At 44.0% G+C, this 24,373-nt stretch overlaps 1 protein-coding gene across 8 annotated transcripts in view; it reads left to right on the forward strand.

Moving 5' to 3' along the window:
• Positions 1-24,373, forward strand: part of KIF21A (kinesin family member 21A) — a 2,335,619-nt gene that overhangs the window by 1,131,183 nt on the left and 1,180,063 nt on the right. For all 8 annotated transcript variants that reach the window (XM_069629214.1, XM_069629217.1, XM_069629219.1 and 5 more), the window contains 2 exons: positions 14,873-15,072; positions 15,235-15,342. In XM_069629214.1, coding sequence (XP_069485315.1) covers positions 14,873-15,072; positions 15,235-15,342 — 308 coding nt within the window. The remainder of the gene's footprint in view (positions 1-14,872; positions 15,073-15,234; positions 15,343-24,373) is intronic.

Genomic DNA, 24,373 nt, shown 5'->3' on the forward strand with positions numbered 1-24,373 from the left:
GCTGGCTCAATGGAGCAGACATGTGTGATATCAAATTGGGTGTGGCTGCAATGATTATAAATTGGGTCATGCCCCATGCCTTAACTCGGGCATGGCATATTTAGTTTACCCCACCACCTGCTTGGGCTACTTATGATCATCATTGTTTTTGTACAGTGGTGCATATGTTAAACTTGGCTGTCCCTGCATCTGTGAAATGGGTAGCTGTGACCTCTGAACATGCTCTTTCCAACTGTTAGAGCAGGTGTTGCAAATCAGGGTACTGATGCAGCAGGAGACAGATACATATTATTCTTTTAGCATGGAGTTTATGAAAGGGGAATTTTAGCAGATTATCCTTTCAAAAATGGAATTACCTGCATCATTTTTAGTAATTAATAAAAATCAAAATAGCCATGTCTTTCACAACTTTGTTAGATGACAATTCATCACACAAGTGTAAAGCTAGGGTTGGTGTGTATTGGAATGAAAGGACTTGCGAATGTGGTGAAGTTGTTCATCTTGGAGGTGTGCCTAGGGGTAGCCATCCACTGAGACTAGGGAGGTAAGCCCGCTCAGCAGAACCCTCCCAAGGGGTTTGGGAAAGCGGGACCTCGCTGGACTCCCATTTCCATGGGGAACACCCTATAACTAAAATATTATCACCCTACTTGGGAGTAAGAAAGACTAACATCACATCTTTGCGTTGGACACTTGCATTACCTCTGTTTTGGCTCAAGGCAGTGCTGAACATCCTTCAGGCTTGACAGCCGGTGGTGAATAGTCTGCCCCTTTTTCATCTCGGATTGAGAATAAAGAGCCAACAACCCTTGAATGAAGGAAGAGAAACCCTACGCCAAGTCGAGCCTCTGGTGTCCGAATGTTGGCGAGGGCTGGGCTGCGCAGAACAGTGAAGCTGGTTGTAGCACCGGAGAAAGCGCACACAGAGGGAGATGCCATCCACCCAGCAGAGAAGAGCGCATTGCCTTAGAGGCAGAGACTGCGCAAAGTGGCCCGTACCTGGAGACGTGATCACTTACAAGGCATGCAATGCCTACAGCCCGAAGCAGGGAACGCAGGTAGGACAGAGACCTCCGCTCTCAATCCGAGAGCCAACCAGCGAGAGAATGCTAAGACAAGCAAAAGACTAAAACCAGTAGTCTCCAGCGCTGAAGAGCAGCAAGCTGTAGAATATGCTACCACGGCTGGGGAGACCAGACCTCACTGGAGCAAACCCTGCATAGCAGGTATGCGGGTTATCCAAGTCGGAAGGAGGAGAGGAAAGAACGAGTGGGGGATAGAGGAGGGCTACCCTAACCCCATCCAAGGTCACTGGGACTCGAGAAGAGGGAGAGCAACAAAGAAGAAGGGTTTTGCGAGCCCGAAAAACCTGAGCAACACAAACCACCAGAAGGGTCCCAGGGACCCACGAGAACTAAGGGAACCAGACGAAAAGAGGGGTCACCAGAACCCAAATAGATAAGTGAGAACACTGGGACAGAGCAACCCACAGGTGCTACAGGGCTGCACAGAGGCACCCAACAGTCGACTGAAGTAGGGAGAGGTCAACCAAAGGGCTGAGGAGGGTTCAGGGAAATATCCCTACACCTAAGAACTTTGGCCATTTTTGTGTTTTCAGAAACTTGAGATTTTATGTTGGAACTCCTGGGAAACGTTTGAGGAGCCTTTATAGACTGCCAAGAACTGTTTTTTTGAGCAAGGCTGGTATTAAGTAAGGTCCATTGGATCAAGATCCAGGAGGGATTCCTGGGACGCCCGAGAGATTGTGGTGAAAAACACCATAGGGCCGGTCACTCAACCGATTTTTCTGTGGTAGGGCTAGTTTAGTGAATAGGTTTGGGCCAAGGACTACTTTATTTTGGACAATTGATAAGCACCTTAGTTTATAGTTTTTAGGAAAGGGACTCATATGGAGGCTGCCATATGGGCTCAAAAAGAGCCTACGTGGGCACAACTGCAGTATTGGACCTACGTCATGGCTGCCCTCAACAGAGGAAGCACTCAAATGTAAAATGGCAGCCAGCAAGAATTAAAAACAAAAATACATGGTTTACACAAAGCAGTGGATGAAGCTGCTGTCAATTATGATTAGTGGTATCTGACCAATTTAGCTCCTTCTAGGAACTGTTATATACTGAGGAAATTAGTCACACTCCACTAGATCTGGAGTTCTTCTATGGAAGGATTTAACTACCTTGTCTGTCTACTGATGAGGATAGGTTGGAGGAACAAGTTCTGCTGGAGCACGTGATTATGACCATCAGCCAAAGGGGCTCTGGGAAATTTCTGGGCCTTGATGGCCAGGTTTTCTCAACATGTGTGGCTGCCATGGTAGGCAGCATGTATTAACTATATTCTGAGTAAGGGCGAACTGTGCCCTACCATGGTAGATGTGCTGTTAACTCTTATTCCCAAACCAGGCAGGGATGATATTAAATTTGAAAATTGTCCCCGCTAACTGCTTAGTGTTGATGTCAAGATATTAACAAATTGATTGGAGGTTTACATATGTGATATCATACATAGCTCATGAACAGGATTTTTAGGTCAGCGCTACGATAACATTAGAACCCTCATTGTTGTACTGGAACTATGTGACGGGGATAAGCCGTAGGCAGCATTGTTTTTTTTAGATGCAGAGAAAACATTCAATCGGATGAGCTGAACGTTTCTGGGATACACCTGTGCAAAATGGGTTTGCTTCTTAACAATGGGTCCGTGTCTGCACAAAGGTGCAGCGGCAACCGAATGGACGAATGGGGTTGTATTAGATGTATTCCACCTGGTAAGGGGAATGAGGTAGGGATGCCTTCTCTCCCCCTTTCTTGTCAGTATTGCTTTGGAACCCTTGGTGGCATCTGTGTGCCAGCTTAAGGGGAAGAGGCTGAAGGTTTTATCGTATGTGGATGACATGGTGGTACTTGTATCAAACTCCCATGAATTCTGTGCTTCACTAAAGGCAGTGTTGAGGAAGTATGTAGATTAGCATCTCGTGGGTTGCTGCAGAGGTGACTTTGAGACCTTGGATTGTAAATCGTCAGAAAACTGGGTGAAATACCTAGGAGCGTATTTAGTTTGTGACTTAGGAAGATAGTTGAAACCAATATAAGTAAGGTTGTGGAAACCATGGAGGCTAATTTTGAGAAATGGAAAAAGCTACTATTGGTTGTCTGGCCTAAAATAAATGACATCAAAAGGATCCTTTTCCCTAAAGCTCTTTATATTGTTCAGTTCCTACCCCTGACCTTTAATTCATCTATGCTCATGTAGATGGATAACGTTTTTCAGGACTTCCTCTGGACTGCTGGTAAAGCTCCAAGAATCCTGTGACGAATCCGGATAATTCGTGCCCTCTCCCCAAGGGGGAAGACACCCTCTTTGTGACTTTTATTTTTATTTATTTAAAGTAAATTGAGTTTCAAAGCGCCCACAGGGCATCACGGAGAGAACGTGGGATAGAAAACAATTCATACACTGGAGGATAAAGACGGGCCTTGTGAGCATTCAGAGCGTGCAAGTGCAGAGAGAGGTGAGGGAGAGGGGGTGAGTCCTAGAATGCCCGTACTTGAGTGAGTGAGCAGCAGGTGTAGGTGCCCAGTGTAGGAAGTGTTAGGGGACTTTCATCTGTATAAAATAATGGAGAAGTGCAAACCTACAGTGACGATGGCCAGTAAGTGGCAAGGCAAGTGCTGTGTTTAGGCAGAGGCTGATTGTGATTGGGTGTAGGAGGCTAGGGCCCCAAGGACACATAAGGGCCTCGGTCACCAATCACAGCGACTCTGAGATTAGCAGAGGAGGGAAGAAAGGAAGGAGGAGGTGAAAAGGAAAGTCTTGAGGAGCATCAGGAATTTGAGGTCCGGCTCAAGATGAAGAGGAGGGGGGAGGCTGTTCCATAAGAAGGAGCCAGCTGAGGAAAGACATTGGCCTCCGGCCCTCTGTTTAGCGAAACGCTTGGCGAGAGTTGTACCAGAGGAACCTAGAGGTCTAGCGGGAGAGTATTTAGTAAGAGCAAGTCGCAGATAGCATGGTCCCTGGCCCCAAACAGCCTTATGGATGATAGAGGGATTTGAACTTGATCCTTGCAGCAACCGGGAGCCAGTGAAGAGTTTTTAAGGCAGGAGAGATGCGGTCCCTGGACTTGAGGCCAAGGATAAGTCTTGCTGCCCTATTGTGGATTCACTGGCGGTGTAGTAAAGAGGAAGAGGATTCTGGAGAAGGTAAATGGTAAATGCAGTAGTCTAGCCTAGAGAGAACCAGAGCTCTGGTAACATTGCGCTTCTTTGAGGAAGTGAGAAAAGGGAGAATTCTTTTGAGAAGGATGAGTTGAAAGTTAGACTTCTTGGCAATGTCTTGAATGTGAGGGAGGAAGGAGAGAGAAGTGTCGAAGATGACTCAAAGGTTTCTGGGTTCAGATAAAGGAGACGGGGGCGAGCCCATAGAGGATGGCCAGAGTGAGGGGAAGAAAGAGGGAGCTGGGGTCCCGATAGGAAGGATCTCATTCTTGCTGGCATTGAGGCAGAGATCGTTGGAAGTGCACCAGGACTGGATGGCAGTTGGGTAGTCCAGGATGATGGAAGATGCCAGAGGGTCAGTTGGGGGGAGAAGGAGGAAAAGAGTACTAGCTGTGCAAGTTAAGTGTTAAAGAGCCAGGGGGAGAGGTTGAAGCCCTGGGGGACCCCACAGGTGGAGTAAGAGGTAGGTGAGGAGAAGGTGCCCAGAATAACCTGGGACAAACGGTCAGTTAGGAAGGAAGTCAGCCAGTCCAGTGTCCACTTCGAGGTACCAAGGGTATCATGGAGCCGTTTTATGAGGATGGAATCGTTGATTGTGTCAAAGGCAGAGGAGAGATCAAGTAGAATGAGGACAGCTGGAGAGTTAGTGTCCAGAGATGCAAGCAGTTCTTCACTGGTGTTCAAAAGAGCAGTTTCCGTGCCTCTGGATGCTCGGATACCAGATTGATGGTCGTGGAGACTGCCAACGTGTTCAGTGTGTTTGGTAAATTGGGGGAAGGCCAGCTTCTCCAGGAGTTTCCCAAGGAAGGGGGTGCTAGAAATAGGGTGGTAGTTGGCTGGACAGGTAGTGTCTGCTGAAGGTTTTTTCAGGAGTGGGCGCACATGGAGTGCTTGAGCGAGGAGGGGAAAGAACCAGTAGCAAAAGAGTGTTTGCAGAAATCACTTAGCACAGGGGCAAGAGAGCCAATGTATGTTGTCCTCGATAGTTCTGGAGGAGCAAGGGGAGACCTGTTAGGAGGATTTCTTCATAGAGCAGACCACTCTGGTGACCCCATCAGGTGTGACGCGAGAAAGGAAGGAGGCGTGTAGGAGGCGTTGGGGTAGAGGGTAGCAAGGGTGCTCAGGATGTCCAAAGCTTTAGTGGGGAAGTGTGTGGCCAGTGCGTTACAGAGGGTCTGGGATGGAAGTAGGGAGGAGGAGACTGCAGACGGGTTGGCTAGTTCCCTACATATTTTAAAGAGTTAAGCTGTGTTATTGGATGCACCAGATACCCGTTCCTGGATGTGGGCCTTTTTTTTGGCACGGATGGAGAGCCTGTATTGCCTTTGGAGCAGACGGCAGGCCAGTTTATCAGAGGATGAGCCTGAGGTTTGCCACTTCTGTTCTGCAACTCTGCACATGCATTCAGGGCTGCAGGTTTGGAACCATACCAGGTATTACACTTAGAGGCATGTTTCAGGCGGGTCCTCATGACTGGGGCAAGAATGTCCAGAGTGTTAGTAATGGCTAGATGGAGGTTGCTGAGAGCAGAGAAAGAGGTAGTCTGGGGTTGGGGTGGAGGGGGGGGTTAAGGGTGGATGCCTGCGAGGCAGCAGCTCACACTCATTTCATCAGATGGATGTTCGTGAGCGAGGTTGGCAGAGCTCGATGAGGTGCGGCCAGAGGGCCGAGGGGACCCAGGTAAGAGGAGAGAGTGACCAGGAGAGAGGTGTGATCAGTGAGGGGGGCGGGGGGAGTGGAAGATCAGAGTGGATAAGAGCGTCAAGAGTGTGTCCTGCCGACTGGGTTGGACCAGAAGGGAGAATGTAGAGGGAGACTGAGGTGCAGAGGTTAAGGAAGAGAATGGATGCTGTGAAAGGTGAGTCCAAGTGGATGTTGAAGTCGCCCAACAGAAGTAGTTTAGAGGTGGTTGCGAGGAGAGAGCAGCAGAAATCAGCCCATTCAGAGAGGAACATGGTGGTAGAGACGGGTGGCCTGTAGATAGTGGCAATGGCCAAAGAGGGGGAGGGAGAGATGACCAGCTTGCGCACCAGGCTCTCACAGGAGGAGCAAGGTTGGGTGGGCATGAGGGAGGAAGCAACGCACTCAGCGAAGATTAAGGCAATCCCACCGCCAGCACGGCTAGGTCGTGGGTTGGAAAGGATCTTGTAGCCATCTGGGAGAATGGAGTCAAAAGCAGTGACTGAGCTGGCATTGAACCATGTTTTGGTAAGAGCGAGAATGTTGAGGTCCATGTCTTCAAGAAAGAGGCAGATGTCAGCAGAATGTTTGTTGGCTGAGAGAGCATTGAGTGTGGCCAAGTGTGGGAGGTCTCTGCCTTTGAAGGATTTCCGAGGCGGCGTACACCAGTTGGGGGTGGGAGGGCCATCAGAGAGTGTGGTTGGGGGGGAGGCAGGTGAGGGAAGGAAGTTAAGTAGGGACGGCAGGCGCTGGTCAAAGAGGAGGAGGTTGGATTGAGGACCCTGAACCAAGATAGTTCTAGCGTGGTCGACATTAATGATGCAGCGGGGTGATGAGAAGCCTGACAAGGACTTCCCACTTGGCGCCTCCATTGATGGGAGAAGATGTGAAAGGAGAGAGTAGAGTTGAGATGAGGAGTCCATAGATCTGGAGAGGGGACATAGAAAAGGATATCAGTGAAGTCCTGTCCCCTATACGTAAAATCCCCTAGGCAACAGGGCATGCGGTATACCACTGAAGTTGATCCTCCTACCCCCTTGTGGGACAAGGAAACCTCAAGCAGAGGTTTAATCATCCTCCCTCATGTACCAAGTCTCACACATTTGGCTATATGAGAATTTAGCAGGGCAATATATTGTACATGGCTCTTTAAAAGCTGCTGTGGTGTCTGATCTGTTATTTTTACAATTCTTGCATGAAACTCTGAACCAATGGACTATCCTATCTTTTTCCAGAGAGGAACACAAAGGTGCTGCGAGACTGGTGCAAAGTGAAAGGACCAGCCAGAGGGCTAGAGATGCAGGCCTGCTTAAAAGCTCAGAAGAGGGAACATCTCCCTTCCTGGGGTAGTCAGAAGGCATCTGAACACAGACGGCGTGGTGGGCGCAGGATCCTAGAAGCCTGTGGAACGCTGCAATCTTGAGCAGGGGAGCCTGAGGAGCTCAGAGCTGCCAAGAAGAAACAGGATGCTGCCACCCCAGGACCGGCCGAGTGGAGTCTTCCATAACTGATGCCAAAGTCCTGTTGAGCACCGAGGGGAGGAACCTATGCCAGAGACCTGACGGAGAGGACTGGAAAGAATGCGCATCAACCTGTGAGACCGCCTCCCCAAAGAGCCTCTCTGCTGAGAAACCAGTATTGCAGCACTTATCGAGAAGTGAGAGGAGGTTGGAAAAGCTGGGAGATAACCCACAAAGGGGTAAGCAAGCCAATTGGCCAAGAAGGACCAAGGTGCCAAATAGCGTAATCGGCAAGGATCAGAGAAAGCTAAGAAACTCAGAAGGGCTGAGAAGCCGAACAGCCCAACCAGGAATATAATCCAAGAAACCCCAAAGAGGGATGAGAAAGCAGATAATCCCAGAAGTGCTGGGAAGCTGAACCGCCCATGCCGGGCTAAACTCTGAGATACCCCAAAAAAAGGCAAAAGACTTTATATTTCAGGAATTCCCATGTTCAAGTCACCCTAAGTGGATATAGAGGGCCAAGGCGCTCTCCCGTTCACACTGACTTTTTATATTCACTGGGTCTGTTGCCTTCGAGGAGAATGGTCAAAACTTTTGGCTCCACCGAGGGTTATTGCTGTGGCACAATCGGGCACTGCCAATAAATAATAAAATTACTATATTGGAGGAGTTGGATCCCAAGGGGGGTGATCAAAGTAAATCTTTTGGTTGAAGATTGAATAATCACTTTTGAGGGTATTCAAGATGAGTTCCACCTAGGAAGACTGGAGTTGATGAGGTACTCCACCATTCAGGCCTTGGTACTTGAGAGGCAAACCAGATCCCTATAAACTATTCGGCTCCCATCCCAGTCATCCACGGTTGGTATCCACCTTTATCAATTTTATTCCTGAAAAGAGAACATATGCTGACCAGTGGGCTCGACAAAGACGGAGGTGGGCGGAGGACCGGGGTTGTGAGCTATCCATAGAGCAGTGGAAGTGGTTGGCGTGGGAGGCATTCAATGCAATACTGGAACGCCACCTGTCTCTTATACAGCAAGATTGCTGGTCGTCTGTACTGGGCTCCTGAGAGGATGCAGCAGCTGTTGTTTTTATAGTGGTAACTGCTGGGGATCTAGGAGTGTTGAAAGGACGTTTGTCATATGATCACCCTCTGTAGTCCGATTTTGTCAAACAACTTGTTAGGCTTCTATATCGGCTGAGCCAACTTTGTGTTTTGGTTTCATCTGAGGTAGTCCCTGGGGTGTTAGTGCAGAGGTTACTTTTGGCTTCAGGATTTGGATTTGGATCTGGATCTGGATCTGGCGAGTCAGTAGTTCTGCGCTCTGACGAGATGGTTCCTGGTACTAGATATCTGGGCGACCGTGGCATGATGAAGAAAGGACCACAACGATGCTGACAACCTTGGAGAACCCTCGTGACAGTAGGCCCCTTTTCTTGCTGAAGAGCTGCAACTGCGGGGGAAGGCCTCTTCTTTCACTAGTCGAGGGTCTGCAGAGTCCCAAGTTAGAATTCCGGGTGATGACCAATGCAGCTAGGTAGTCCAGGCGGACGTTGGTCATGGTCAGTCCACAGGGTGGTGCCCGATCACTGGTTGTAGTGTCAATTGGGGCAAATCGGAGGCTATTACCCTACGTTCCATGGGACCAGTGTGGGGTGACATCTTTTAGACTACAACGCCAACACATTAAATACCTGGGGGTGAATGTGAGCACATATTTCTCTGATTTGGTCAAGCTGAATTACTCTCCCAGTGATGCACAGATTAATGCGGATCTCGACAAATGGCATTCAATCCCGCTATTGCTCACCCACAGGAAAAACGCACTGAATATGAATTCTATGACAAAACTCGTATATCTGGCCGGCATGATTCCCATGGACTCGCCAAAGTCGCTTTACACTGACCTGGGCAGAGCTATTGAGAAATGTATCTGGCGGGGCAAGAAAACACACCTCAGTAAATGTATCCTTTAGGCTCCTAAACTGGATGCAGGGCTGGCGCTCCCCTCATGAAGGCTTACTATATAGTGGCGCAAGTCTCCTCGGCTAAGCAATGACTAAATACCGAACATATTTCCAGCTGGAGATCCATCGAGTTAGAAATATTCCACCCTCTTAAACCCTAGGCGATCCTGGCTATCCCACCTGCTCACCTCTCCAGGATGGTTAGAACACATCCTGTTGTGGGACCCTCACTATCACAATGGCATCGGATATGCACACTTACAGGTTCGGATGTACGTGTTTCCCCGTCATGGATCAGCCTGATGGCTGTACTGTCTTATGGCGTCTCCATTGCTGTTCATGACAAACCAACCGTTGACTGGCACAATGTGAGGGTCATGAATATATGCTATGATTCTGCTATGTTGTCATTTCCCAATGCTAAGAGAGTACTTGGTATTTCAAACAGGGCCTGGTTGGTCTATATGACCATACAGTCAGTGGTGCTTAAATTCACTACACCCAAGTCTAGGACCAAGGCACCCTTGCCCTGTGAATCCGAATTTGGTTGAGACCCACTAGAGTTCCCCCAGCTCAGAATGTTCTACAATGACTGCATCCCGCACAATCTCAAAAGGAATGCTACACTGGCTGGAATATCCGCCAAGGATCTAGATACACATATATGATTCCTTTGCTGTGATTAAAGATGTGTCGTATAGTGTGAAACACAGAAAAATTCCTTAAAATCTTATCCAGAGGGCGTACTTCAAGCCATACTTCAAGCCAGCCAAACTATATGCTATGGGACTATCTCAATCCCACGACTTCTGGATAAGGTGCAGTGTGATTGGCTCGATTGGGCAGTTCCTTTGGTCCTGTCCGGAGATACGCCCCTTCTTGGTCCGCCATTGCTGCTCGAAACGGAGTGTGAGGTCCCCTTATCCCCCACTGCAATGCTGTTCGCTCTTGATAAGGAGGAATGGCACAAGGATTTCTTGGCTCACAAACTCATGCGCATTATACTTTTTTCAGCACTTAAAGCCATCCTATTGGATTGTAAATCAGCATCCCCGCCTGACAAACATGAATGGGTCACCATTATGTCCAAAATTGTAGATGCAGAGTGTGTCAGTTTCAAACGAGAAGCAGCCCCAACACTTGCAGACAACTTCTGGGAATTAGCAAATGCCTTCATCTAACTTCCCCTCACACATTGGTAATAACGTCTTGCGTATGGCATTGGGGATGGATCACCATTGACGCACAAAATAAAGTACCCCTGGATCCCATAGGCATGATATGCACAGTCGTTATTAACATACTCTCTCTATAGGTTCTCGTGGTAGATGCTCTTTTGGCAGCATTTGAACTGATGAATGCACTTTTTGATGAGTGGGAATGTTGTAGGTGCGTTATGTGCGAGGGGGGGACACACGTGTTCCATATCTATGATACACTCCTCTCGATTAATAAGAGAATTGTGGTGCACTCTGCTCCCACTGATTTGCACGTTGCCTATATTTGAGGACTACCAATATATGCCTAAATGTTTGTTTCTGGATTTGTTTCAATAAAAAGATTACATTAAAAAAGCAATGCTAGCCAACAAATGTAATGACTATTTTCATGTACAAAATACTGTGGCTTCATTAGGGCTTTCCTCTTGGTATGAATACCCAGTATGTTTTGGGCCCTTCCTAAAAAAACAATTATTGTTTTTTTGTCTTGCAAGAAATAAACAGCAATGCTAAGAAATTGTAATCAAATCTACCTTCTAACATTATTCTGAAACCTCACTAGTATTGGGCAAACCATATTGGGTAAAAAAAAAAAAAACCTTCTTACATGCTGTGTCTGGCATGATTATGTCTAGCAAGTATGAGCACTTTAGGCAAAGGGTTGAACAAATTCATTGCCCATGCTGGTGTGAAAGTGCTATCCTGGAAACACTCTTACATTTTATACACTAATTCCAGACCATGATTGTACCTTTTGTTGAGGTTTTAAACAATGTACAACAGCCTTGTTTATACGTTCTACTTGTAGAAACTACACATTTATTTTTCAGTCTGATTTGTTCTTGTTTCGGCCGTTTCTTCACATAGTCAACACATACTCTTGGGATTAGTATCTCAGGTCTTTCGCCAGCCCACTGATCATGAGCTTCTCAAACCTTGCCCACAAAATACTCAGAATCTCCTGTGCACATCTCTAGCCCCTCACACACCCAAACTTTACCAATGCATTCATAACACCTGAACTCCATACTTCAAGCACTCACTTACAAACCCTTTCCTTCTTTTAAATGCACACCATTCCAGCCACAACACACACTATCTCTCACTTATATCCCAATATTTCTGGACGGTGCCTTTTTCGAGCAGACTAGGGGCCAGCATAACCTGGGAGGGACTGAATGCTATTAACTCGGAGAAGGTTTACGTGCTTTGAGACCACTACAGTGGTAAATTGGTGCAGTATAAAACAAGCAATCAGAGTTATTTTGATGGCTGCGCTTATTTGTGTACATTTTATATCTGCTCTAATCTTGTAAGTATTCTTGAATTTTTTTTAACTGTTTGTTTGTGGGCTCTTGCTTATAAAATGGGATTTCCATTATGCTTTCAGATGCTTTTATGGAAACAGAATTTTACATCCGAAGTGAAGTTTTTGCAAAATGTGCATTTTGGTGGAAATATTTAGTAGGTGGTTTGTGTGTCTTCACTTTTGACTTAGGTTGTTAAAAAGAGGACTCCTCTGCCCTTGTGGCCAGCTTCAATGTTTTCATGCCAGCCTGCCAAAGAAGGTTGAGTAGGAGTTTAGTCATTTTCTTAAATTAGAAGTTGGGTATTGGTAGGAGAAGCATGCGATACAAATGGGAAGGGATACTATCATCAATTAAATGCTCTGCATCAATGACAGGACATTCCCAAAGACGTCTCACGTTGGACATGAACACGGAAACCATGAACTGTGCGATGGTTTAGGAGTTAATGGAAGTATCCCAAAAGAATGTGGGATATACAGACATTAGGATTGTGCTTTCTCTGACCACAGAACCCACAGCAGACTTAAACTTGCCTTCTTGGATCGCTGCAACCTTTTCATTTCTGGCACACTTCATTCTTGCAAATCATCATTGATGTACCATTCTTCTTTCTATTGGCCAGACTAAAATACCATTCTCCTTTCATTTATCTTGCCTTTTTCTCTGACATTGCTCGGGTGGGTCGCCAGCAAAAGTATGACATTTTCTCCAGTGTATTGATCACTTAGATGTTCCACCCCAAGACCTAAATTGGGCTTTCATTCATGGTGGGATCTATGTGGGAGCTACTTGTGGTCTGAGGTTCAAGTCTTCGTGATCTGGAGGCTATTCACCAGGAGGCTGGAGATGACTACTTGCCAGCTTGATTCTGCTTGGAGAACGTATCTGGGTTCTTCCTTTGTGAATTGGTAGGGCACCTCCCTTGTTTCCTGGTTGTGATCTACTATGGGCCACTTTGGAACCGCAAAATCGAATACACTTAGGGGAGTCTGGGCAAATCCTCAGTAATTGCGGATCTTACAGAGGGTGTGTTCTCTTTTAGCCTCTGTAAATGTGTCTTTTCTACAACATTGGGAACTAAATCTTGGTATAAATATATTGCAGTCTTGCCATAAGATTTCAGATTTCTCTCTGGCCAACTGCATAATCTTGTCCTTTACTGAGAAGCATAGGAAGCAGGCCTTATGCAGTCCAAGGGCTTTAGCCAGAGCAGTTTGAGGTTGGACTGGTCTGTACACTGTATCTACTTTGGTTGGTCATTGATGTTAAGTTCATGTTTTAGGAGAAAGGTTTTCTTTCTGGCATTTGGTGCCTTCTGTAATCCTTTGAGCTCTTGTTCTACTGCATTGTCTGGATGCATAGTTATCCTGGTGACTTTCCAGGGTGATCTTTTGCTGTTGACAAGGAAGCATCCTTGTGCACATTGGCCTAGTCTTCAAGCTGCAAAATCCAGGCCACATATAGTCTTGTTTTAAATGGCACCCATATCTGCTTACAGGTCTTTAATTTCTGTGTTAATGGATGTGATGATCTTGGCCATCTTCTGCTTCAATGATACTATCTCATTTGGTGTGAAATCTCTGTCCTCTGTGGTTAAGTCCATTGACTTCTGAGACTGCTCATCCACTAAATTCTTGGTCCCTGGCCTGCCCTCTCGATCTAGTCAATGGTTACTTTGACTGGTAGAAGAGTTATCCTAGATGAGCCCCAGCTTAGTTTGCTGCAATGAATCCTGTCCCTCAAGAAGGAAGAGTAGTCGCACAGGTGTCGAGCCACAGGGTCACTAGGCAGAACACTGCAGGAGACTTGATAGGTTTGTAAAGGTCTACAGTAGTTCCATATTCCGTGTAGTTTGGCAACCCTGCAAACACTGCAGTCAGCTCTGGGTAGAATGAGGGGTAGAGGACATTCTCTGCAATACTTCCATGTCCCCTCTTGGTCTTGACCCTCTAGAGGACAAGTGTGGATCAGGGGTAGTTTTGACTGCACTCCACCTCCTTTCCAGGATTGAATGGGTGTTGTGGTTCTTGGGAGCCTCAATGTCATCGAGGTGATTAGAAACAAAAAAGGTCTGAGCCCATGAAGACAGCATAAGAGCAATGGCGCCATCAGTTCTGGATGTTCCCAGCAATTGGGGATGTTTGGCAGTCTGTGTCTCCAAGATACTTCAAGCAACAGTTTGCTCTTTGAGACCTTCAAATTAGTGGATTATGTATATCGAAATTATCAAAAATTGCACACTACACTTCTTCAGGAGCCCACTAATAAAGGCCATTCTGTTTGGTGCAGCAGCTTCACTAGCAAACCCTCATTTGTCCCTCCCAACTCCCATACGATTTTATACAGGATGTACGTCGGTTGTATGCAACATTTGACGAAAGGTCCTCAAACTTCCTCCTCCCGTCCCAATTGAGGCCATTAGGTTGGAATGAGAGACTCGTCCTGTTGGTTCTGTCTCAAGCTTCAACAATTTTTGTGTTTTTAAAGTTTTATGATGATTCATTGGATATTTTTTCTAAACTGAGAGTCCACCTCTGTTAGACCGAAAGTTGCACTGAGCATGTTTTATTGTGAATGTGAGCAATATTTAGGGGAGAACCATTGGACTGCTGACCTGAAATTTCTTGCCATTAAACATTGCTATTGAACAGTGCTTTTCCACTAAATTAATTTGTTTTAGTAGGATTATTTAGGTATGATTGGATATTGTGAATTTATTGTGTAAGGTTTCTTTATGCAACCGTACCACAATAAATACATTAAATAAAAAAGTTTGTTGTATACTAGTGGTATTATTCTGTGTTTGTCCTTATCTTGTCATATGCTTACATGAAAGGCTTGCATGGCAGAAAGTGTTCATACAGTTCTTTCATTCATTCAGTGTTTCGGCACTAATACCTCAGATGTTTAGGAGTGATCTTTACAAGGTAAATCAGAAGCTAGCTAAGTGAATAGTTCAGCTACAAGTCACTTGAAAATATGTTGTGTTTTTTTCAGGCTCAATGGAGTCTTGCACAGAAGAAAAAACGAAAAAAATTAAGACCGAATATGAAAAGAAACTTCAAATGATGAATAAAGAACTCCAAAAGTTGAATGCTGCCCAAAAAGAACATGCAAGACTGCTGAAAAATCAATCTCAATATGAAAAACAGATGCGTAAACTTCAGCAAGAAGTATCGGAGATGAAAAAGACAAAGGTATCTTGATTAATCCTTGCACAGATAAGTTCCAGGCTGCAATAGTTCATATGCACATACATTACTCACCATCCCTAAAGAATTTTGTAACTGAAAATGTCATGCAGAATGCTTTTCATAAGTGGAACACAGTATTAACAATAACTACATTAAATTGTGCAGGTTCGTTTGATGAAACAAATGAAGGAAGATCAAGAAAAAGCCAGAATGATGGACTCTAGGAGAAATCAAGAAATCTCCCAGCTTAAAAAGGAGCAACGTAAACGTGATGTACGTTTTTCTTTTTTTGACAAATACATTCAAAAACCCACATAATACACTTCAATTTTACTTGTGACACCCAGAATTTCAAATAGACAAGGGGACTGTAAAAAGGATGATTGATTACATACCTCTGAGTAGAATTGTTGTAAAAGCCTGGATTATAGATGAGTAGGAGGGATCCAGGTAAAGGAGTCTCTTACCTTCTGTTCCTCGCAGTAGGGGATAAAGGAACATTTTTAAAGTCAACTAGTCAGTCACTGTTTTGTCGAATAGTAACGGTGAATACACTCTTTAGAATTGTCTTTATTTTTCAAAAACGAAAATGGTGGTGCAGTCTTTATCTTGGTGGAATTGAATCAGGGGTGTAACTTTAAATAAAAAGCAATTATCCTGACTTCAGAAGTAAGGTAAATAGTCAAACTATTATGGAAATAAAGGGTTGTAGAATATAAACATTTTTACAAAATTGCACAATCCAAGGCAGAATTTACTGACTAGATCATATATGTATATATTAATTGTCCTTAATTATAGCCCAGCAACTAACAGTCTTTTCTAGGTCTTTTTTAAATGTAGGTGTTTCACTTATAGGGAGGGTAGCTCAGGGGCAACGCGCTCACCTTGGAAGCAAGACTACGCAGAGCAACACAGGTTCAATCCTCAGGTCCACACTTGGAAACCTGTGGGCATTAAGTGCATCATAAATAAACAATTATGTTATATGTTATGCCCTTCATGTCACCTTATTCCCATTTTAGGGTGCTTTTCTGGCAGCCACATGCTGTAGAGTTGGGCGTTGTTCCCTTCAACATTTAATTGTCTGATCAGCTGATGGTTTTATAGCCTGAATCATAGAGGCGGTAGCCGTGTTTTGCCTGGTTGGTGGGGACTGGTCCTTCACCAGATGGTTAATGGGGGAAGTCAGTACATCACTTCTCCTAGATTTAAAGAAATAGCACACCAAAACAGATTAAAACCAGGTGGTATGCACTGTATCTATACTGAATTGCTTCTAGTCTTGGCCGTCGGAAGAAGACCTTCAGAATGCAAGTGACACCCACAGAGTTTAGGACCTGGCAGTGAATCTGGTGGGCAGTGACCGAGATCTTACCTTGTATTAATAGTACTAGGCTGTTACTAGTGTCTTCAACACTGTTAAACAAAACCTCTACAAATTGCACTTGTATACCTAGAGATGGCTTTCAGGGATATGTTAGTGAAGGTAACTAAACTGTGGTGGGTCATGAAATGGAGGCTACTACTGAGGTGTTGCAAGAATGCATGTTACGCTATATTTGGCATTTATTTGTTTGTAATGCGCTCCTGGCCCTGAGGCATCTGGGTACATGTATAGCCCAGGTTACATACACAAATATACAATAATAATTATACAATAGCTTACACATGTTCCATAGTGTAGGCAGTTAAAATAAAGTTGCAAATACATATATACAATATATCCAATTATTACATAGGTACATAGTATGATCAGTCAGTACACAGAATTTAGTAAGGAGGTACAGTCAAGGATGATCGCAACAGGAAGGGACTCGTGGGGAGTGGGTCTCCCGGTGGGGTCCCTATCCCTATAAAAGAGGCTAAGCTAACGCAGAGTCCAGTTCCTGCAGCCAACGTTTAGTATTACTCTTGAATGAGTGGGAGGAAGGTTCTGATCTAAGGGATGAAGGAAGTGTGTTGCATAGCTTGGTTGCCAAAACTGGGACCCTAGAGTCCCCTGAGTTTTGGAGTTTGACTCTCGGTATGGACATTGCATGGGGTGAGCAGCTCTAAGTGGTCTTGAGGACGTATGTGGCGAGAGTTGGCTGGTGAGGTAGGCTAGGGCGAGATTCGCCCTTACTTTGTGTATTAAAGCAAGTGTTTTAAGGGAGATTCTGTGCTCGACCGACAACCAGTGCAACTTACGTCTGGTGTCCGAAATGTGAGACTTCTTCGGGATGTTAAGGGCAGCCCTGATGGCATCGTTTTGTGTTACTTGTAGCTTGTTGATATTTTTTTGGCTAGTCCCTAAGTAGAGGGCATTGCATTAATCAATTTTGGACATAACTAAGCATCAAACAAGCGTGATGCAGCTGGGTGTCGTGAGGAATGGCCTACATGCAGTGATTAGTTTGCAAGTGTAAGCTGATGCTGCTACCACAGCGTTCGTTTGTCTGGTGAAGGCTAGGGCGGCGTCAAGGTAGATACCAAGGGTTTTTGGTGTTATTGGAAACCTTGATAGTGTTGCCATCGATGGAAAAGGATTTGAAGGCCGGGTCAAGTTTGAGTCTAGCGTGAGTGCCAAGGATTATCAACTCAGTTTTATCGTCGTTTAAACAAAGTCTGTGTTGCGCCATCCAAGCTTGTATTACGGAATAGAGTCATTGAGGACTTTGTCTGTTGCACGGTCTCCCGTGATGGGAATGAGTATCTGGGTGTTGTCTGCATAGTTGGTATACGTGACACCCAGATAATTGAGGATGTCAAAGAGAGGCTTCGTAAAGACATTATAAAGCGTAGGGGAGACGCATGATCCTTGTGGGACCCCACAAGGTACTGGTGAGGGTTCAGCAGAGTCAGTTGGAGAGAAGACCCTCATAGTTCTGTTAGCAAGGAAGGATCTGATCCAAGTTGTGGCTGAGTCAGAGAAATGTGCTGCTATTTTCAGGTGATGGCAGAGCGTTTGGTGATTGACCAAATCAAAAGCAGCTGAGAGGTCAAGCAGTAGTAGGAGGGCTAGTTTACCCATATCTTTTAAGTCTTGTTTTTGTGTTGTGAGGTCAATCAAGCCTGTTTCCGTACCATATTGGGGTCGGAAGCCTGATTGCCTAAGCCCCAAGAAATGATGGGTTTCAAGGTAAGCTTGAATTTGCAGATAGGCAGCCAGATAAAGTATTTTTAGTAATGGGCCTATAATTGGATGGGTTGCCGGGGTCAAGTGTAGGTTTTTTGATTAGAGGGATAACCAAAGCGTCTTTTAGGTTGTCAAGTACAATACCAGTTTAAAAGGAAGCGTTGATAAGGTTAGTGATAAAAGGAGCAAGGTCGTGTGCAACTGCTTTGATAATAGGAGCAGGGCATAAATCACCTTGACAGTTGGACAGTTTAATATTAAAGTGTTTCTAAAGATCTCACCACCGCATTAGTGGCCTTACTATACAAGGGCTTGCCTAGAAAGTGGCATAATGTGCCTCTGCCTGGAGTAACCAAACTTGTGTCTGTGGGAAAGCTAAAAAGAGGAGGGTTGAAAGGAGAGGTAAGAGAAGGAATAAGGATAACATTCAGACTAATAATTGGAAAGATATGAAAGTGTTGAGGGAGAAGGGTATATAACTGTAGTAGAGTGCATGTGTGGTATAGGCAGTGGAATAGACAGAAAAGGGAAAAAGGCACCCATAGCAATCATTTTCCAATGCTTTGACTTTCTAGTACTGTATATGTTTGTACTAGAATTAGTTGGTGCATAGTTTTGTGATGGAACCGCCTGATGAGGCTTTCCCTTAAAGCATAGAGGCTTGATTGTCATTTAGTGTTTTTACCAGGGAAGTGACCTGGGACTGCCAAGCCAACTAGAAAAAAGGTACAGTGTCCAAACGTGATGGAAACTCATGTCCTCTGCACACTATCTGTAATTGGGATAATCAATTTAACATTTAGTACAATTATAGAGTTTGGTAAATACAGTGTTCAAGAAAGTAATTGAAGACAGATGTAAATTCAAAAAAGGCTTTGTGGACACAATCATTCAAAGAGATACTACAAGTTTTAATATTTAGGCAAATACATGGACAGAGCGCGAGGCGTTTCGGGATACATTCCTTTCATCTGGAACAACTTCACATTACACGATATCATGTATTCAGGATTCAATCTACAATAATAAGATTAATATAGTTATAGAACCAGAATTTATTCTAAGGATCGTACAGAAGTTAAATCAATTTCAGAAAATCATACCTCTTATGTATCTCAATCAATGTACCTTATTTAGGCAAACACATTTCTAATAAATACTGGGGGCGCACATATTCCACCGACAGCATGAATCTGTAGAAAAGGAAAGTTCAGACAGTAATGGTGTACAACTGTATGGGAGTATTAGATAGAACTTCTTAATAATATTTCAAAAAAGTCCATATAACAAGTGTCAAAAAGCTTATCTATTAAGCTAAGATGTGACCACTAAAAGTATGCATATAGATAAAAAAAACTGAAAGATATATAAACGTATACACAAGTAAAGAGCCAGAAACAGTAGTAACAAATTGATTGTTTCAAAATATCTGTATTGAGATAAGTCAGTCTAAAAAGCAGTTCACCTCAAAAGCCGATGAATAATGAGTATTCTCCAACGTGTGGATAATATACAAATGAGAGGGTCTATCAGTATAAACCTGAACACAGCAGGGTCAGGGGAGCACTTTCAGAGTTAGAAAAACTTGACGTAAATCGGTTACCAAACTGTTTGATTTCTGTCTGATTTCAAGTGAGTCTGACACAGTGTAAAGGTAGTATGACAACGTGGCTGTCAAATTGGGTGCTATTACCCCTCTCCTCTCAAAATTAAGCCAGATCACCTGAAGTTCCAGAAGCTTTTCAAGACCTTCTTTTATCCTCTGCTGTCTCTCTCTCCCTCCTTTGCTGACCTACCTGTCTGCTGCGACGACTGGTTGCTTGTCTACCCTCAGAGTCTTACTGGGTACCAGGTTCCTCCATGATCAGTCTCCCCTGCACTGCCTCTGGGCCTATCATGCTTTTAGGGGACTGTAACTGTAACCCCTGCAGTCCCCTACCTCCTTGCACTTACCCAGAGCCGCACTGCCCTGGTCGCACTTCAAAGAGCTTTGCTGCCCGATTGCACTCCCCCATTCCCTCTCACTTGCACAATCTGAATGACACAAAGCCTAGTAAGATTGCTTGTCTTGTCCTCCATCCCTTGTCTTGTTGTGAATAGAAACACTGTGTACAGGTGCGTTATAAACGACATATATCATGCATCATATCATTAGTAACAAGGTGTAAGAACATAGTGAAGGAATGACGTCACCGCTGTTGTTTGGCGTCACGGAATAGTATGTGTAAGGTCGTCCATTTTATAACCGTGCTAATAGTGACTTCCAATTTCCTGTAACATTATTCAATGTTGAAAGAGTACATTTAAGTATCTGTATTTAGGTCAGCCAACCAACTAGTCTGTAAATCATATGGTATTGCAAAAATGTTAGAGGGAGGTGCCGATGAACTAGCCTAGCCATAAATTCCTAATATATTAAGGAATTAAATAGTACCATCTGTTTAAATTGATGGAGAAAATCCATATTCACAATCTAAAGTTTGAAAAATATAAATTGAATATAAAATAGCTAACAATCGAGTGTGAACATAGGATATAATGACCTCCAGATTCTAGTCAGGCATATTCCTAATGATTAAGATGAAAAAGAATGATCATAGCATTCTGAAATAATAGTGAAATATTATGATATCAATTATCAAATGGAGGGAAAAAAGCCATGCCAACATCTTGCAAGACCAGAAGCATATAACAATCACATATTTTTGGTAAGAACAAGATTGCTCACAATAGTATACACAGCTAAACTATATATTTATATGTATGTGTGTGTGTATGTATATATATATATATATATGTTAAGCACAGTACACAAGTCATGTTTGTGTAAGCAGAACACTTAGGTCAGAGGAATCTGGTTGATCGTACACTACTGATCATAATGTGTACTTTTTATTTTAAAAAGTGATAGATTGAATTCTTCATTCATCACTGATGGATCTAGAAAGTGAAGAGTATGTATCCAAAATAGTTCTCTTTCTGAGATTTTTCGAGTAAGGGTGCAACTCCTTGGTGCTATTCACATAAGTTCCAGGACCACAAATCTTAACTGTGCTTATTGAATGGTTGTGCATCTCAAAATGATGAAACACTGGTAATTTCTGTTTTTTCCTGCCAAGCCATCTGTCTGAAGCAACAGAGCCAAACAAAGGCTTTGTCATGGAGAATGTAAGGAACACAAAGGGTTAGGAGAAGACCGAGAATGGGTGGTTGCATCTAACAAGAGCCATAGTTGCATGGCTTTCCCAGTGATGGTGGGTTCATTAGCAAGCATAGTGTCTGATGAAGCAAGGGAAAAAGGTGGAGCTATTGTCTTGTGGTCATTTGGACCTATCTGAAAGGTAAGGTTTGCTATACAAAATGTTATGAGTGGGTCCCATCGTGCAATGCCTTTAATGACGCAATTTTCCTCAAATAGTTTGTTTCAAAGCCAAAGTGCAGAAATTCATACAGTCGTCTGTCTTTAGCCAAAACAGTCAGGTGCTACGGGTACTAGGCACAAGAATTCAAATCTTCAAAAGTGCCAAGAGAACTAGCATGCAATATGTGTGTCACTGCCACACACACAAACGCACACCAGTACAGACAATGCAGATGCCACATGTCAGCCGATAACACAAAGTTGCAATGGCCTCACCCAATGTCTATAGTATAGCTATTATCTATGTGCTAAAAGTGTCCAAAATATTATAAATATGGTGAGGCAATACCTATTCAGTATTAGTTTCTTAACAAATCAAATGCTCCACATGCTAACATGGTACGAGGATACATTCTTGGTAGAAAAAAGGATTCCTCTGGGTTTGATATGTCAACAAATACCTCTAGTGCATAATGGCCTAGAGCTGGGCTAAAAATAAAGTACTCAAATGAGATTATCAGACTGAATCGAAAATTGAGTTTCAACTATTAGACGAAGAAATGACCCGCTTGACAAATCGGGAGAAGTCAATGGATCAGAAAAGCAATGCTTACTTTAAGATCATAACGCAAACCTTTGTTTTCCAGAGATGCTATAAGGTTTGGTATGCCAGTGGAACACTTCCATTGGAATGTAAGAAAGTTCGCAGTGATGCTCTGTGACGGCAGGGATAGAGAAGGGTGCACTGTTTTTCATTTGACACATACCATCCCTCGGGTCAGGATGCATTGGAATGAATGCTCTGTAACTTTGACTGGAAAGAAGATGATCTGGGTTATTTCTTCAATTTAGTATGTTGTGTCATAAGCTACAGGTAGTGCTTTCCAGGCATGCTAGTGAAACCATGTCGCAATTGCAAATGTTCATTGGGGCTCTGCTGCAAATCAAAGGTGCTCTGTTATACTTTTCCACTAGCCATTCTCGCCGAATTTTGGCAAATGCTGCAAAAAAGCACATCTAGTACAGAACCTCCAATGTGCTCAGATCATGGACTACAGTGAGCACAGAGTGTTTATATTATACGATCTCCAGGTTTACCCTTGGGGACCAGGGCTGCTGTTCCTCTGAATCCTCCCAGGCCGTTTTGTTTGTTTTGTGTGCTTCAGCTTGGTGGTTGCTGCTTTAAAAGTTTGCTAATGAAGCTCGTCAAAGTCTCTCTCTCTCTCTCTCTCTCTCTCTCTCTCTTCCTCTTCCTCTCTCTCTCTCTTCCTCTTCCTCTCTCTCTCTCTTCCTCTTCCTCTCTCTCTCTCTTCCTCTCTCTCTCTCTCTCTCTCCCTCCTATTTTATATTGTGAGCCCAATTGTTGTCCTCTTGTATGGTTTTGATGGCTGTTAATCATTTCAATGTCGTTGCTGGTAGGCGGAATGTATCCTGTGCCATAGTGTTTTGGCTAAAGTCCTGAGTTCTCTCCTTTATTTTCCTACTTGCTCCCCCTCCCCCCTCTCCCCTCCTCCCGCACTGCCCAGCTGCCCACACACTATTATCAGGCACCTGCACTCCGCAAATCCCCTTACCCGCCTCTTCCCTGCTCGTGCATCTTCTCTGCAGCATTACAGCAAGTTGTTTCCCTCCAAGTAGGTCATGCAGCAGCAGGTAACAATATGCACACAGCAATGTGATTTGTAGAACATATCCGGGAGATTTGAAATGAACAATCTGAGAGACTCGGGGAATTCCAGCAACTTTTGTTGAGAATGTTAGTGAAATGAAGAAACCCTCTGATAGAAAAAATGGCCATTAGCAAGAATAATGAACCAGCCCCCAAAATACCTATTAAAATTACCTTCCTCACATTATAGAGATCTGCTGTTGAGGACTAGATTAATATCCCAGACACAAGAGAGGTGGAATTAGAAAGTAAACTAATTTCACATGAGGCCTTATTTTGCAGACACGGTGGTTTGCCTGACGAGCTTGCACTCAAAATATCTAAAGGGACACCAAGAGAATAGGCCCACAGCCTTAGACCTACAATGGGGGGAGTGGATGCTGATAGAGGAGGGAACAGGTTTATGCCTGGAAGTGCTACATCTCATCAAAGCCAGATCTTGCAGGCAAATTCTGCCTCAATAAATAGGATAGAGTTGTACCTGCTGGTACTGGGGTGCTTTGACTTGGGGACCACTAAGAACCATTAAGACCATTTTTGGGGTTTAGTTCTGCAAACTGTAAGAAATAATGTAGATGAGTTAAAAGGTTATGGAAGACATTATCGCTTTGCTTTTAACTGAAGATGGGATAAGGGGTGGAAGGTGGAAACCAAACATCATCTTTTTATATTTTTATTGATTTGATGTCTGATGACCGGATGTGATTAATATAAGTGTTTAAAATGGCTTATTTTCTATTGTTTTGTGAATAAGTTCAACCAATAAACATTTAATCAAAATAAAAAAATGGCATTTGGAGGAAACCGCAGGGAGGTTTTATAGGTTCATTTGAATAAAACGTCAAGATGATTTGTGAGCACATTCGAGCGTTTTGGAGGGATAATACGGATGTGAGAGAGCTCAGTGAGTTACGTTTTCTCTGCTGAGACTTGTTTGTGACCCGAAATTCAAATGTTAGAATCGCAGCTGCACTGTTTGCTATTTACAGCGTCACAAAACGGCAACATTGTGCAAGTAAGTACTATACATTTGTAGACTGTAATTTTAATGAGTACGATCAAATCTACACGTATCAAGATGCATAGGAAAAACAGCACTTGGTGAGCGACTAAGACCTGAAGTGGGACAGCGTGAGCTCTCTATGTATATGCGATT

Source organism: Ambystoma mexicanum, chromosome 12 (genome assembly GCF_040938575.1).
Source record: "Ambystoma mexicanum isolate Mex_15411 chromosome 12, UKY_AmexF1_1, whole genome shotgun sequence".
Classification (NCBI taxonomy): domain Eukaryota; kingdom Metazoa; phylum Chordata; class Amphibia; order Caudata; family Ambystomatidae; genus Ambystoma; species Ambystoma mexicanum.